A 13,435-nucleotide genomic window follows, 5' to 3' on the forward strand; every position below is an offset into this window, starting at 1 on the left:
GTTTATAGGCCCCAGGCTGTTGGAATTCATGGCACAGTAACAGTTTTATATGTGTGAATGAGAAACATTTGTCATTTGCTTTAGGAGGACATAGCACATTATGCTTTCAAATATGAACTCCTTTGATCTGTAGGTATTGGAACTCTGATACTGAGTTTCAGAGGAGGAGAGAAGGAGGCAAGAAACTGTAGGGATGTTGTATTCACAGCAGTTACGTCAGTAGATCTTAAGTTAAATTCTTCTCGCTATTTTTGCATATTTGTATTAAATATCTAAAGCTGATAATGCAAAATATTGATGAGATTAAAGCATAAAATGTTAGAAAGTTCATTTGCAGGATCTTCAGAACCCTGGAAACAGACTTTCCTCAGGTCAGGGATGAGAAGAGTGCACAAAAAATGGGGTAAAGTTGATTTGCCACTTTCTGTGCTTCTGACTGATTCTCATGATATTTTTGGAAAGAACACTGGGAAGAAATGTTCTGTATTATGTCTCCTATGAATTTTTACTCTCAGTTCTGAATATTTAGGGAATATATCTCTAAACCACTGATTTCTGACACTAGACTGGCTGGAAGTGTCTGGGCAGAAGTTGGCTTCTCTGTCTTGGGACATTATGTTAAAGCTAGGAGGGATTCATCACACTGGAGGGTGCTAAGCTGTTCAAAATATTTGCTGATTTATTAATTTGTTTGACATGGAAGAACCAGAAGTCTCCCACCCTCCTCCAAGAAAAGACAAAAAGATTTGTGGAGAAGATGTGTTTGTCTTGGCTTTTCCTTGCTGATCTTTGAGAAGATCTATGTGTTGGCCAGTGTTTGAAAATCATAGCTCAGTACTCCATTTTTTATATGGGGATGCTTCCAAACTCTGGAAGAAGCTCTTATTGCTTAGAAATACTTGGGTGTATAGTGTGTAGCAAGCTTTTGAAAGATTTCTGGACCCTGCTTGAAAGTTATTTTGCATATTAAACCAAAAGGCTTACGTTTCATGTTGTGAACTGGAGCACAAGTTAAATGGGCATGTGATTTCTTCCTTAATTAGAAAGTAGAACTGTTTGGGAAAAAATCACAGGGAATCTTTGTCAGAGACAGAAGGTTAGGATAGGAGTTTCTTGTTAGAAGAGTTGTTTGGTTTGTAAATGGGCAAACAGGAAGGAAAAATGGAGGAGGAGAGGTTTAGTTTTAATCCTAGAACATGCTCACTTTGGAAACACCAGCTGAGCTGTCCTCTATCTCTTTTCTTCTCCAGCCTTAGTGCTATTGATGTTTCACCAAGTACATATCTTCCCTTCCCTGACCCATGCTCAGTTTCACTAATTCAATTTGAAAAGTTTTTCCGGCCCAAAGGGGCCTTTCTTCTGTGTTTTCCTTGGAGTTCCAGAGAAAAGGCATGGGGGGGCTATGCAAACTGAATGTAAATTACTGTGCTGTGAGAAAGGATTTGGTTAATAGAGACTGCTTCAAGTCAATGAGTTATTAGAACTGACTTGGTGTGCTGACTTCAAGCCAGTCAGCATAAGTAATGAAACCAAAAGAAAAGTCTCTGAAGGACCTTAGTGATTTTTAGGAACTGTTTACTTCATAAATATCCTTGAGAATGAGTTGAAATACTCTTGTAAGACATTTAAAATTCCTGCTGGAAGTCAGTACCTGCACGTTAGTGCTGGTGTTCTGTTTGCATTTCTGGCTCTGTGCATGACATCTCTCAAGTACTGTATTAAAGTAAAGATGTCTTTTAGCTTTCCTTGCCAGAATACAGACTATATTCACACCCTTTTGTCTTTTGTGATGTGAAGAATGACCATCTGGGGTTTTTTTGTTTGTTTGTTTTGTTTCCTTTCCTTTTCTTTTTTTGTACTTATTAACAGAATCACTGAATGATTTAGGTTGGAAGGGCTCTTTGTAGGTCATCTAGTCCAACCCCCCTGCAGTGAGCAGGAACAACTGCAAATTAGAGCAGTTGTTTCATCAACCTCTTTATGATTCTCAGTCTAAAACAGTGCAGACTTTAGAATAAGATTAGATAAGCACAGAATCACAGAATGGGTTGCGTTGGAAGGGACCTTTAAAGGCCACCTAGTAGGGACATCCTCAAATAGATCAGCTTGCTCAGAGCCCTGACCAAACTGACCTAGAATCTTTCCAAGAATGAGGCATCTGTCACCTCTATGGATAGTGTGGGACAGTGTCTCACCACTCTCAACATGAGATAGTTTTTCCTTCTTCCTAGCGTGAATCTCCCTCTTTTAGTTCAAAACCATCGTTCCTTGCCCTGCTAAAAAGTCTGTCTGCAGCTTTTTTATTGGCCCCTTTAAGTACTGAAAGGCCACAAGAACGTCTCCCTGGAGCCTTCTCTTCTCCAGGCTGAACAATCCCAGCTCTCTCATACTGTCCTCACAGCAGAGGATGTTGGATCATTTTTGTGGCCACCTCTGGATCCACTCCAACAAAGCCATGTCCTACCAGTGTGGAGTTGAGAGATACAATCCAGCAGCTGGGTTGGTGGCTGCTGGAACAAAGCCTTGGTTGGCAAATCTGGGGAAGCTTTCTTTAGCTAGGGAAAACTGGCTCCACTCCAATTTACCCCAGGTGAATTTCTGTCCACAATGTGTCCTTTATTTGACTGTATTCATCCCTTGGCTCGAAGATGAAAGGAACAAAGGATATTCTTGCAGCTAATATTCTACCTTGCACTTAGTTTATTTGGTCTAAAACCAGCTGGACCGAAGATCAGTTTGATGGAATCTCACTGGCTAATGAAAATATGTTTTGAAATTGCTGTGTTGATCATTTTTCTTGTCAGAGTCTGTGCTACTTATAACTAATTTTAAACATTTTGTTGGAGTAGCCAGTGAGTATGTCATGGATGAGTTGTACACGAGGAAAAAGCTTTTCCTTGAAAGGGTTGTCAAGCCCTGGAACAGGATGCCCAGGGAGTCATCATCCCTCAAAGGATTTACAAGGTGTGTAGATGTGGTGCTGAGGGACATGGTTTAGTAGTGACCTGGCACTGCTGGACTTGATGATCTTAAAGGTTTTTTCCAGCCAAAATGGTTCTATGAATTTTAGCTTGCATGGGCCATAACAACTATGTACATGTATCCTGATGTGCCTTTCAGTCTGTCCAGGACCCAGATGTTTGATAGTTGTTTTTTTCCTCCCCCTTGCCATTAAATATACGGCAAAGATCCAAAACTAGTGGAAGTAGTTTGGCAATGAGGTGTAGGGTTGATGTACAAGATCCCAAGATTCATTTTATGATCTTGTGCTTCCTCCACTGCCAGTTCTACAGAAACAAAATGTGCAGCAGCAGCTTTAAGTAAAATCTGTATTTTTGCCTGCGTTGGACTCTTGGACTAACTACTTTGTGAAATTACAATGAATTAAAAGAGATAGTGGCTATTGTGAATATCAGCAGGGTACATGAGCCAGCTGTAGAATTCTATCACACTATGAAATGAGGAAGACTTTCCTCACTTTTATAACTGTGCTTCAGAGTTTTAAAGGTGTTTAAAGATACTTTGTACCAGGCATAGCAGAAAGGTGAGAGTCTGCATATCACAAAGTCTTAGAATGTAAAGCAGGAGCAGTTCTTGCAACACCCACAGTGTTGAATAGAGACAGCATTTCCCCTCCTGGTTAAATTGTAGCTCATGAATATTTCATGAGTAGTGGATTACCACTTAGAGGCTGATGTAAGAGTGATTTGTAGAGACCTTACTGTGGCCTTTCAGTGATGTGGCTTTTTAAAACCAGACTTTTTGACAGGGTCTGTTGTGACAGGACCAGGGATGCTGGTTTTAAACTAAAAGAGGGAAATTTAGACTGGGGAAAAATTATTTCTATTTAATGAGGTTGGTGATGAAACACTGGCCCAGATTGCCCAGAGAGGTGGTAGTTGCCCCGTCCCTGGAACCACTCCAGATCAGGTTGTGTGGGGCTCTGAGCAACCTTATCTAGTTGAAGATGTCCCTGCTCAATGCTGTGAGTTTGGACCAAATAACCTTTAATGTCCCTTCCAACCCAAACCAACTTGATTCATGATTCTGTGATTGCTGCTACAAAGAGATGATTCTTCCATACAAGTTTATTTGGTTGATCTTTACAGTCAGGGTTGAAATGCCTGTAAAATGACACTTTTAATGTATGGCTACTTGAGAATTACTAACTGGCTTTGACTTCACCTTTTTACCCTTGTAGCTCAATAAGGAAATGAGTTCTGGGAAAGCTCCACAGTCATATTAAAGTGTAGAAATCATTAGCTCTTGCCACACAGCTCAAGTTTATCACGTGGCTGGTTGGTGGGCACTGAAAAGATGTACCTCTGTACTCAGCACTGCTGAGGCCACACCTCAGATATTTGGATTCGGTTTTGGGGCCCCCAACTCCAAGAAGAAGATTGAGGTGCTGGAGCGGGTCCAGAGAAGGGCAAAACAACTGGTGAAGGGTCTAGAGCACAAGTCTTGTGAGCAGCAGCTGAGGGAACTGGGGCTGTTCAGTCTTCAGAGAAGGAGGCTGAGGGGAGACCTTTTTGCTCACTACAACTCCCTGAAAGGAGGTTGGAGCCAGGTGGGCATTGGTTACTTCTCTCAAAGAACAAACAGTAGGAGGAAATGGCCTCAAGCTGCACCAGAGGAGGTTTAAGTTGGACATGAAGAACTGTCCCCCAAAAGAGTTGTCAAGGCCTGGAATACATTGCCTGGGTTCACCTGGAGGGATTTAGATGGAGATGTGGTACTGAGGGGCATGGTTTGGTGATTGATTTGGCAGTGCTGGATTAAAGGTTGGACCTGATGATCTGAAAAGTTTCTTCCAACTTAAATTATTCTATGTTTCTAAGGCAATGGTTTTTCTACTCTCTGCATACTTGAATGTTTATAGAACCACTCACTGATTTTTGAATGCCTTGTTTGGGTGCACAGTGTCAATTGTTTTCATTTCAGTCATTGCTGATCTGCATGCACACAGGAAAAATCAATCCCTATATACACCAAACATGACTGCTGCTTTTCTGGGGAGCAAGTTGTGTCAGTGTGGACTTGAAAAGATTTAATTTATGGAATGGTATATTGAATATTTTTATATTTAACTGATTTTTTTTCCCCTTCACAAAGAAACTTGATATTTAGAAGGAATTTGACTTGCATACTCTTGTGGCTATCTTCTGTTTCTGCAGCAGTGGCTGCAATCGGTTTGTGATGAAGGATAGCTCATTGTTACTAGTTGAAACTGGATTTAAAACCAGCTACATCAGCTGCAGACTTGAATGGGTCTTGGAAAAAAAATCTCAATGTAATCAAAAGTAGACCATTTGTTGTTCAGCCAACTGTGTAATAAGCAGGGAAGTAGTTTAGTTGATGACAGCAAGTGGAGAGGAAAAAGAAATAAATAAAAGACAAAGAAGGGTGTTTGAGGAGACTTTTCTACCATGGCATGGGAAAAAAAAGTTGAGATTCCAGTCTTGAACCTGTTAGGTATTTAAGGGAAATACTGACTTAGAGCTTGGAGGTATGTAGCAGTTCTTAAGTTCAGTCAATAAAACTGAAATTAAGGAAGTACTTTTCTGTGTATAGAAAATACCCATAGAAGTGACTCTTGTCACCTACAAGTGTCTTCAGCTTAGGGGTACAGCAATGGTGATACCTCTGATTCTGCTTGTGCATAGCCCAGTGTGAAATACATAGAGAACTCAGCTACCACTGTCTGAACCAGTGAAATCCTGGTTCTGTGTAGGGAATGCAGTTGCGTGATTTGGAGTCTGAGTTGTGTTCCCCTCTCTTGAAAAGCAGGTATTTTAGCTTTTTCTAAATTATTATTATTTAGCTGGAGTTTCCTGGCATGGTGGAGGTTTTATTTAAAAGGGGCTCTTTTTTTTTTTTAATGAAAATTGTAAAGGCTCAGGGCTGGGCCAGTCACCAGACAAGTGCCTATGAACCACTCTGCTTTCCCAAATGGAAGAGAAAGGGAATAAGGGAGAGAGAGAGAGAGAGAGGGGCAGGGAAAGAAACTAAACCAGCTGGGGTGGAAAGAAGAACAATCCAATGAAACAGAGACAAAAAGATAGAGACCAATATGGAACACAACCCTTGATGGCCATGACTGTCATCATTGTCATCACTGATGCTGGGGGCAGGCGCTGGGAAGTTCCAGTCTGGACTCAGCAGCACAATTCTGCAGATGGAGACTGGAACTGGATTCAGGCATACATGGGTCAGGATCAAAGGCACAACAGACTCCTCCTTGGACATTGTCCATTGAAGAAGAGGCTTGACACTGGTGATCCCTCAGCTTGATCCTGATGATGATGCCAAAGGTGGTGCACAAGATGTGGCATTGCCCATGGTCTGTGCAGGAGCAAGCATAAACCAGAGCTCTTCTGCAGCCCTTCCCTTCAGTGTTCTCATTGCTAGAAGCCACCACTGGCTGTGCAAACCTGCCCTGAACTTCAGAAGGTGTTGGCACTGAGGAGAGACTGAGCTGAGAAGTCAAATGCCTGACCAGAATTGGTTCTGCTCTAGCTCAAACCAGGACAATATTCCCTTAATTTTCATCCCATTTTAAGATTGTGCTGAACAACAGAGGATTTAGAGACCCCAGAGAAATTCTGTCTCTAAGGCTGTAAGGCTATGACTAAACAGTGAGCTGTCTTCTCTTTTTATTTAATTCTGCTTACATTGATGAAATGTCATACAAATCCATAGACAAAATCCTCAGTTTGTTGAAATTTTCCTATTTACTGGAACAATTAGAAATGTTGCATTTGTATGTCTTAAATGATAAATCTGGACCAAGTGAATATCATGTTTTCAGTTACATTTGATTTTAATAGAAAACTGAGATAGTTTGACTATTTAAAGGTATTAAATTTAATAACACCTTTACTAAGTCATTTAAAAATAAATATCACAAATTATTTTAAAATATCACCAATTATTTTTCTTTCTCATGTCTGCAAGATCTCCTAAGCAAAGCTCTGTTCACTTTTCTTTCCAAAGGAGTTATTTGAACAGTGGGCAGAATACAACTATTGATTATTTCTCTGTATTTATTTACCTGTCTCACAAGATTGAAATCTGATTTTATGTGGCAAGTGCTAATCTTGTTCTGCTTTTAATCTGTATTGCAGAAAAGAAAAACTGTCCAACCAAATGTAAAAAAAAAAAAAAAAGGTGTTTAAAATGTCTGGAAGAACTGATAGTGGCTTAATTGGAGCTCAGCTGTATTAATATTACACATGGAGACAGGAATCACAGCTGACAAGGAAGCCTGCTCAAGCAGGGATAGGAACCCCTGAGCTGGTTGAATTGTACAACTTTTTTCTTTAATCTAAATGTGGCTTGATCCTACTGTTCAAGAGAGTTCAAGAGAGACAGAGAACTACTGGAGAGGGTCCAGTGGAGGTCCATGCTGAAGGGTCTGTAACACCTCTGTGAGGAGAAAAGGCTGAGAGCCCTGGGGCTTTTTAGCCTGGAGAAGAGCAGCTTGAGAGAGCATCATCCCAATGCTCATCAAGAGCTGAAGGGTGGAGAGCAGGAGGATGGGACCAGACACTTTTCAGTGGTGTCTAGTGACAGGACAAGGGGCAACAGGCACCAACCACAACCCAGGAAGTTCCATCTGAATATTGAGTAGAATATTCTTTGCTGTGAGGGTGCTGGAGCCCTGGAGCAGGCTGTCCAGAGAATTTGTGGAATCTCCTCTGGAGAGATTCCAAACCTGTTTGGATGTTATGATCCTGGGGAACCTGCTCTGGGTGACCCAGTTTTTCGCAGATTGGTTGGGCTAGATGATCTCCAGAAGTCCCTTCCAATGCCCACCATGCTGGTATTCTATGATTCTGTAGTACTTATAAAACATAAAACTCCTTTATAGAAATCTTACTAATCTTTAAAGACAGCCTTTTAAAGTGAAATGATGTAGTAGGTGTTAGGTAAGGAAGAGGACAGTAGCTTTGTATTAAGAGCACTTCAGTGCTGGTGGCTAATACTGTGGCTTGTTATCCTGCTACCACCACAAGGTCATTTAGAAAGAGATACAAGTTCATTATCTCCCTACTCACAGAAGTGTTGAACAGTGGATGAGGGTTTCACTTTGGGCCCAGGATTGTTGCAATTAGTCAAGATAACTTCTAGAGAGTACACATCTTAAGAGATACTATTCTTAAATAGCTTCCTTGTGCTTGTTTTTCATGTTCATCTTATTTTGTGCTTACAGCAGTGTCTGTAAATGACCTTCTGCTTAAATAACTTTAATGCAGAATGGAATGCACAGAGATTTTTAATGTAGAGTGTAAAAAGCTTATCAGAAATGCTGTTACTTAGAGGATTAAGCTCCCAGCTAAAATGTGAAAGAAAGAGTTGTTTGGGCTGTAGCTGCTTTGAGAAGAAGCAAAAAAAAACCAAACCAACAACCCACTTCTTTGAGGCACTCCGTGATTCAGAATAGCTAAATACCATATTTCCCATAGAAAGAATGTGATACCCACATAATTCTTCAATGTGCAATATGGATATAGATTTCAGCTATTGCATTGACTCAGAATCATAGAATGGTTGGGGTTGGAAGGTCCATTTGACCTTTAAAGGTCATCTAGTCCAGCCCCCCCTTCAGGGACATATTTTAATGATGCACTGACTACATTTAGTCTTCTTTTTTTGTTTATTTTGTTTTCTTGTAATGTTCAGAGTTTTGACAAGAAATGGTACATATTTCTGCTGGTAAAAGATTAGACTGTCCTTTTTGTGTAAAAATTTTAGCTAGATTGACCAAATTTTACCTACATTGGCCAAATTTTACCCTTAACCCCAGGCAAACCATTTATATGGTACATTTAACATAGAAATTTAGTACCCAGTTGGCTTCTGGTGGTATTTTGCAGCATAATGAAGTGTTAAATTCTTCTTCTTGCGTTTTCTTTTTAGGTCTTTCAAGTTGCCTATGTCATTATCAAAGCTGCTAATGCTCCACGACCTGGAAACTGGATTTTGGAACGCTCCATAGATGGCACCGAGTTCAGACCATGGCAGTACTACGCAATTAGCGATACTGAATGTTTAACTCGTTATAATATAACACCAAGAATTGGGCCACCAACTTACAAGAGAGATGATGAAGTGATCTGCACCTCTTATTATTCCAGATTAGTTCCCTTGGAACATGGAGAGGTAGGTTTGCTTTTGCACTTTTGGGGTCTGTAAGAGTGTGGATTGATAGTGATTGGAAAATTGTAATCCAAACAACTTTGGGCAACAGGTAGAGTTCGTCACCTTCAGCACTACCTGATGATCTGTTACTCCTCTTTTACATCATGTACCACTATAGCTAGCATTTAAATGTTGGGATGAAACATGTCTTTGGCTCTACATGCTCCTGTTACTAAACTCTTTGTTCGTTCTCTCTCTCTCTCTCTGCATAATTTGACAGTAGCTATTAACTGTGAATTATTAGTTGCTTTATCCAGAAAGACTCTTAAGAGAGGCTCTGTTTTGCCAGGTTTTTGATGTAATAAAGAACCCCCCTGTGCTGGGAACACCTGGTTGTGTGAGATAAAGCTGCAAACACTGTAGAAGTGCTGGGCACAGCTGGTACTCCTAAACAAGCCTTGGCATTGTTTCAGAGATGGAGCATAATTAAAAGAGCTACGCGTTGTGCAAGCCTCTCTGTGGGTTGTGCTTTCTTTTAACCAACTCTCTGTTCATGGTACTTGTGTAATTTATTGCTCAGAGGCAACCACATAATGAAATGATACATTAAAAGCAGTGGTTAGTCTACTCTGAATGCTATAATGTAAGACTGTGATAATAAATGCAGTGTTATCTTGTGCTGGTAACACTTAGCTTAATAGAAGCCAATATATTTTTATTCCTTGGTGAAAAATAAGACTGGAGTAGATGCAGCTAAGTCCTAAAGTGTGTCAAACCTTCACATAAACTTAAAAATACATTTCAGCAAGAAAATGCCAATTAAATTCAGTAATATCAAGTCCCATGCCCTTCAATCAAATGTTTATTGCAGTGATGTAAGTATATGCCCCACAGATCAAATGGAAGAGAGAAACTTGTCTCTTCACATAAAGCAGAAAACCCTTAGGTTGACCCTTGCGTTGCAGGGCTGAAGCCAGCTGTATCCTAGGCTGCATCCCCAGCAATGTGGGCAGCAGGAAGAGGGAGGGGATTCTGCCCCTCTGCTCCCCTCTCCTGAGACCCCACCTGCAGTGCTGGGTCCAGCTCTGGAGTCCTCAGCACAGAAAAGACATGGGCCTGTTGGAACAGGGCCAGAGGAGGCCACAACAATGATGCAAGCACTGGAATGCCTCTGCTGTGAGAACAGGCTGAGGAAGTTGGGGTTGTTCATCCTGGAGAAGAGCAGGCTCCAGGGAGACCTTCTTCTGGCCTTTCAGTGCTTCAAGGGGCCAATCAGTAAGATGGAGACAGACTTTTTGGCAAGTCCTGTTGTGACAGTGGTGATTGGTTTAAACTACGAGAGGGAGATTCACACTGGAGAAAAAGAAGTAGTTTTTTCTGCTGGTGGTGGTGAGACACTGTCCCAGGTTGCCCAGAGAGGTGGTAGATTCCTGTAACCATTCCGGGTCAGGTTGTCTGGGGCTCTGAGCAACCTGCTGACTGCATGGTGGTTGGATTAGGTGACCTTCAAAGAAAACTTGAAGGTAAAACCTTTGCTTATGGACAGAACTACACGTTCCATCTCAATAAGGTAGAGGAGGGAAGACCATGGGAATTAAGGACAAACTTTTGATACTGTTTCTCTCTTCATGCAGTCCCCTCATAAGTCTGGGAGATTTGAGACTATGATGAGCCAGGAGTGTTGGTTTCTTAACTGTGTGAGTCAGGAAGCAGAAATTCTGCCTGCAGGTAGAGGGTAGGGAAGAGAAAAGAATTCCAGGGAGTTTATCATAGAATCAGAATGTATTGTATTGAAAGGGACCTTTCAAAGGTCCAACCCCCCTGCAGTGAGAGGGAACAAAGTAACTAGATTAGATGTTAGCTAACATCTCACTGTGCTGAGTTGTTGGAAAACAACCCAAAGTTCTGTGGTTTTTATTCACACACTAAGATGTTTGTTATTGGAAGTGAATTACAACTATCACACAGAATCACAGAACGTTAAGGGTTAGAAGAGACCTTGGAAATCATCTAGTCCAACCCCTCTGCCAGAGAAGGATCACCTAGAGTAGGTCACACAAGAAGATGTCCAGGTGGGTTTGAAATGTCTCCAGAGAAGGAGACTCTGCACCCTCTCTTGGCAGCCTGTTCCAGTGTTTTGTCACCTCACAGTGAAATAGATTTTCCTTATGTTCATGTGGAACATCCTATGCTCCAGCTTCCACCCATTGCCCCTTGTCCTATCATTGGACATCACTGAGAATAGCCTGGCTCTGCCCTCCCAACACTTGGCCTTCACATATTTGTAAACATTAAAGAAAAGAAGTCACCGCTCAGTCTTCTCCAAGCTAAAGAGCCCCAGCTCCCTCAACCTTTCCACCTTCCACCACTCCTTTCATCATCTTTGTGGCTCTGCACTGGACTCTTTCAAGCAGTTCCCTGAGGCCCTTCTTGAGCTGAGAGGCCCAGAACTGGAAACAATATTCCAGATATGGCCTCACCAGGGCAGAGTAGAGGGGGAAGAGAACCTCTTTTGACTTATTAACCACAGCCCTTTTAATACACCCCAGGATGCCGTTGACCTTCTTAGCCACAAAGGCACATTGCTGGCTCATGGTCATCCATATCCTCACCAGGACCCCCAGGTGCCTCTCCTCTGCGCTGCTCTCCAAGAGGTCAGTCCCCAACCTATACTGTTTATGATTAAGTCATTCTCTCTCTCTAGATTCACACATCCCTGATCAACGGTAGGCCCAGCGCTGATGATCCTTCACAGAAGCTTTTGGAGTTCACTTCTGCACGATACATTCGCTTGCGACTGCAGCGCATCCGAACTCTTAATGCTGACCTCATGACACTCAGCCATAACGATCCAAAAGAGCTAGACCCCATTGTCACCAGAAGGGTAAGTGGATTCTTCATGAACGACATTCCGTGTCATACTTTGTCAGAAACACCTTCAAAAAAATGCTTATTAGAGATTGTTTGTTTGCTTTTTGCTTTATTTGCTTGTGTAAATTACTTATGCTATTTGTAATGCTTTGTCAGCAAAATAAATGTGCTTTGGCTGTTGAAAATGTCACTTGAGGTTGCTCTTCATTCAACTATTGCTGTACCTTTTCTGGTATATCAAGGATTTTAGGACCCAACGCTCTGATTCATAAAAATAACTCTTTGGCAACCATGTCATTGTGGATTTTGATTTTTTTGATGAGTTTTGATGCCTCAAGTTGCACCAGGAGAGAGAGGCTTAGGTTGGATATTAAAAGAATATTCTTCATTGAAAGGGTTCTCAAAGACTCGAGAGTCTCTCCAGGGCAAGTGGCTGAATCCCCATCCCTGGAGGTGTTTCATAGGGGGAGAGATGTGGTGCTGAGGGACATGGTTTAGCACTGGAGTTGGTAAAGTTAGATAATGGCTGGACTTGGCCTTAACGATCTCTTCCAACCACAAAGATTCATACAAATACTTGATGTGATGACCTTGCCACCATGATTTTTGGTGTCTTATGAGGGGTTTTTGTTTGTTTTTTTATTTGATTTTTTAAGGGTGTTGCAGTCAGTTGTTTTAAAGCCCATAAACTAATGTAAAACACCCGGGTTAGAATACTGAGAGTATTGACTGATCTCTACTTGTCAGATTTTTGAACTGAGGAACTGAGGCACTAAGCACTTAGGCTGACTTCTTCAAAATCTCATGGAAATTCAGTGCTGGAGCCCCTAGTACCAGTACCCACCAAGACTGAAGTACTATGCAGTATTTCTGCTTTTGTGCTTTGCTGTCTTGGCCCTCTTTTTCATTTACCTGAGAGTCAGAGATAAGGACATCAGTGCCTTCAAGTTTTTCTAGAAGGCAGAGCTTTCTGATGAGGACAGAAGAATATGAGAAGTGTTTCCTCTTCCCCTTCCTTTGTAGCTCTTAATACTGAAGAGCATCCACAGCCAACTCTTTGTGCAGCAACAGGACTCTTGCAATTTGTGGCTTCTCTGATATATGTGATCCTTGTGTGTTGACACTGCTTCTATGTGGTCTGATAACTGGGGCCAGAAAGGAGGAAGGAACAGGGATTTGGTCAGGGTTTGGTGGGTACTTTTAAGGCTAACCTTGATTGTGGAACTATCCTTTCAGCTTCAGCATATCTGAGGCATAAAATATGGACGTTCTGCTTGTTCTGCATGCCCCATATGGGACTTGGTTAGCACTATCCCACCAAGCACTACTTAGTCCAGTTTTGCATGAAAAGCTGCACATCTTCATCTTCAAGATGAGTTTTACTGGGCAGGGCTCTCAAATCCTGACATCTTTCCTTGTT

The 13,435-nt window shown here is 41.6% G+C and overlaps 1 protein-coding gene across 1 annotated transcript in view; it reads left to right on the plus strand.

Moving 5' to 3' along the window:
• The window catches only part of LAMA1 (laminin subunit alpha 1), a 97,252-nt gene that overhangs the window by 1,637 nt on the left and 82,180 nt on the right, over positions 1-13,435 (plus strand). Inside the window, exons 3-4 of the mRNA XM_054381609.1 lie at positions 8,923-9,165; positions 11,849-12,028. Coding sequence (XP_054237584.1) covers positions 8,923-9,165; positions 11,849-12,028 — 423 coding nt within the window. The remainder of the gene's footprint in view (positions 1-8,922; positions 9,166-11,848; positions 12,029-13,435) is intronic.

This window comes from Indicator indicator, chromosome 6, assembly GCF_027791375.1.
Source record: "Indicator indicator isolate 239-I01 chromosome 6, UM_Iind_1.1, whole genome shotgun sequence".
Taxonomy (NCBI): Eukaryota; Metazoa; Chordata; class Aves; order Piciformes; family Indicatoridae; genus Indicator; species Indicator indicator.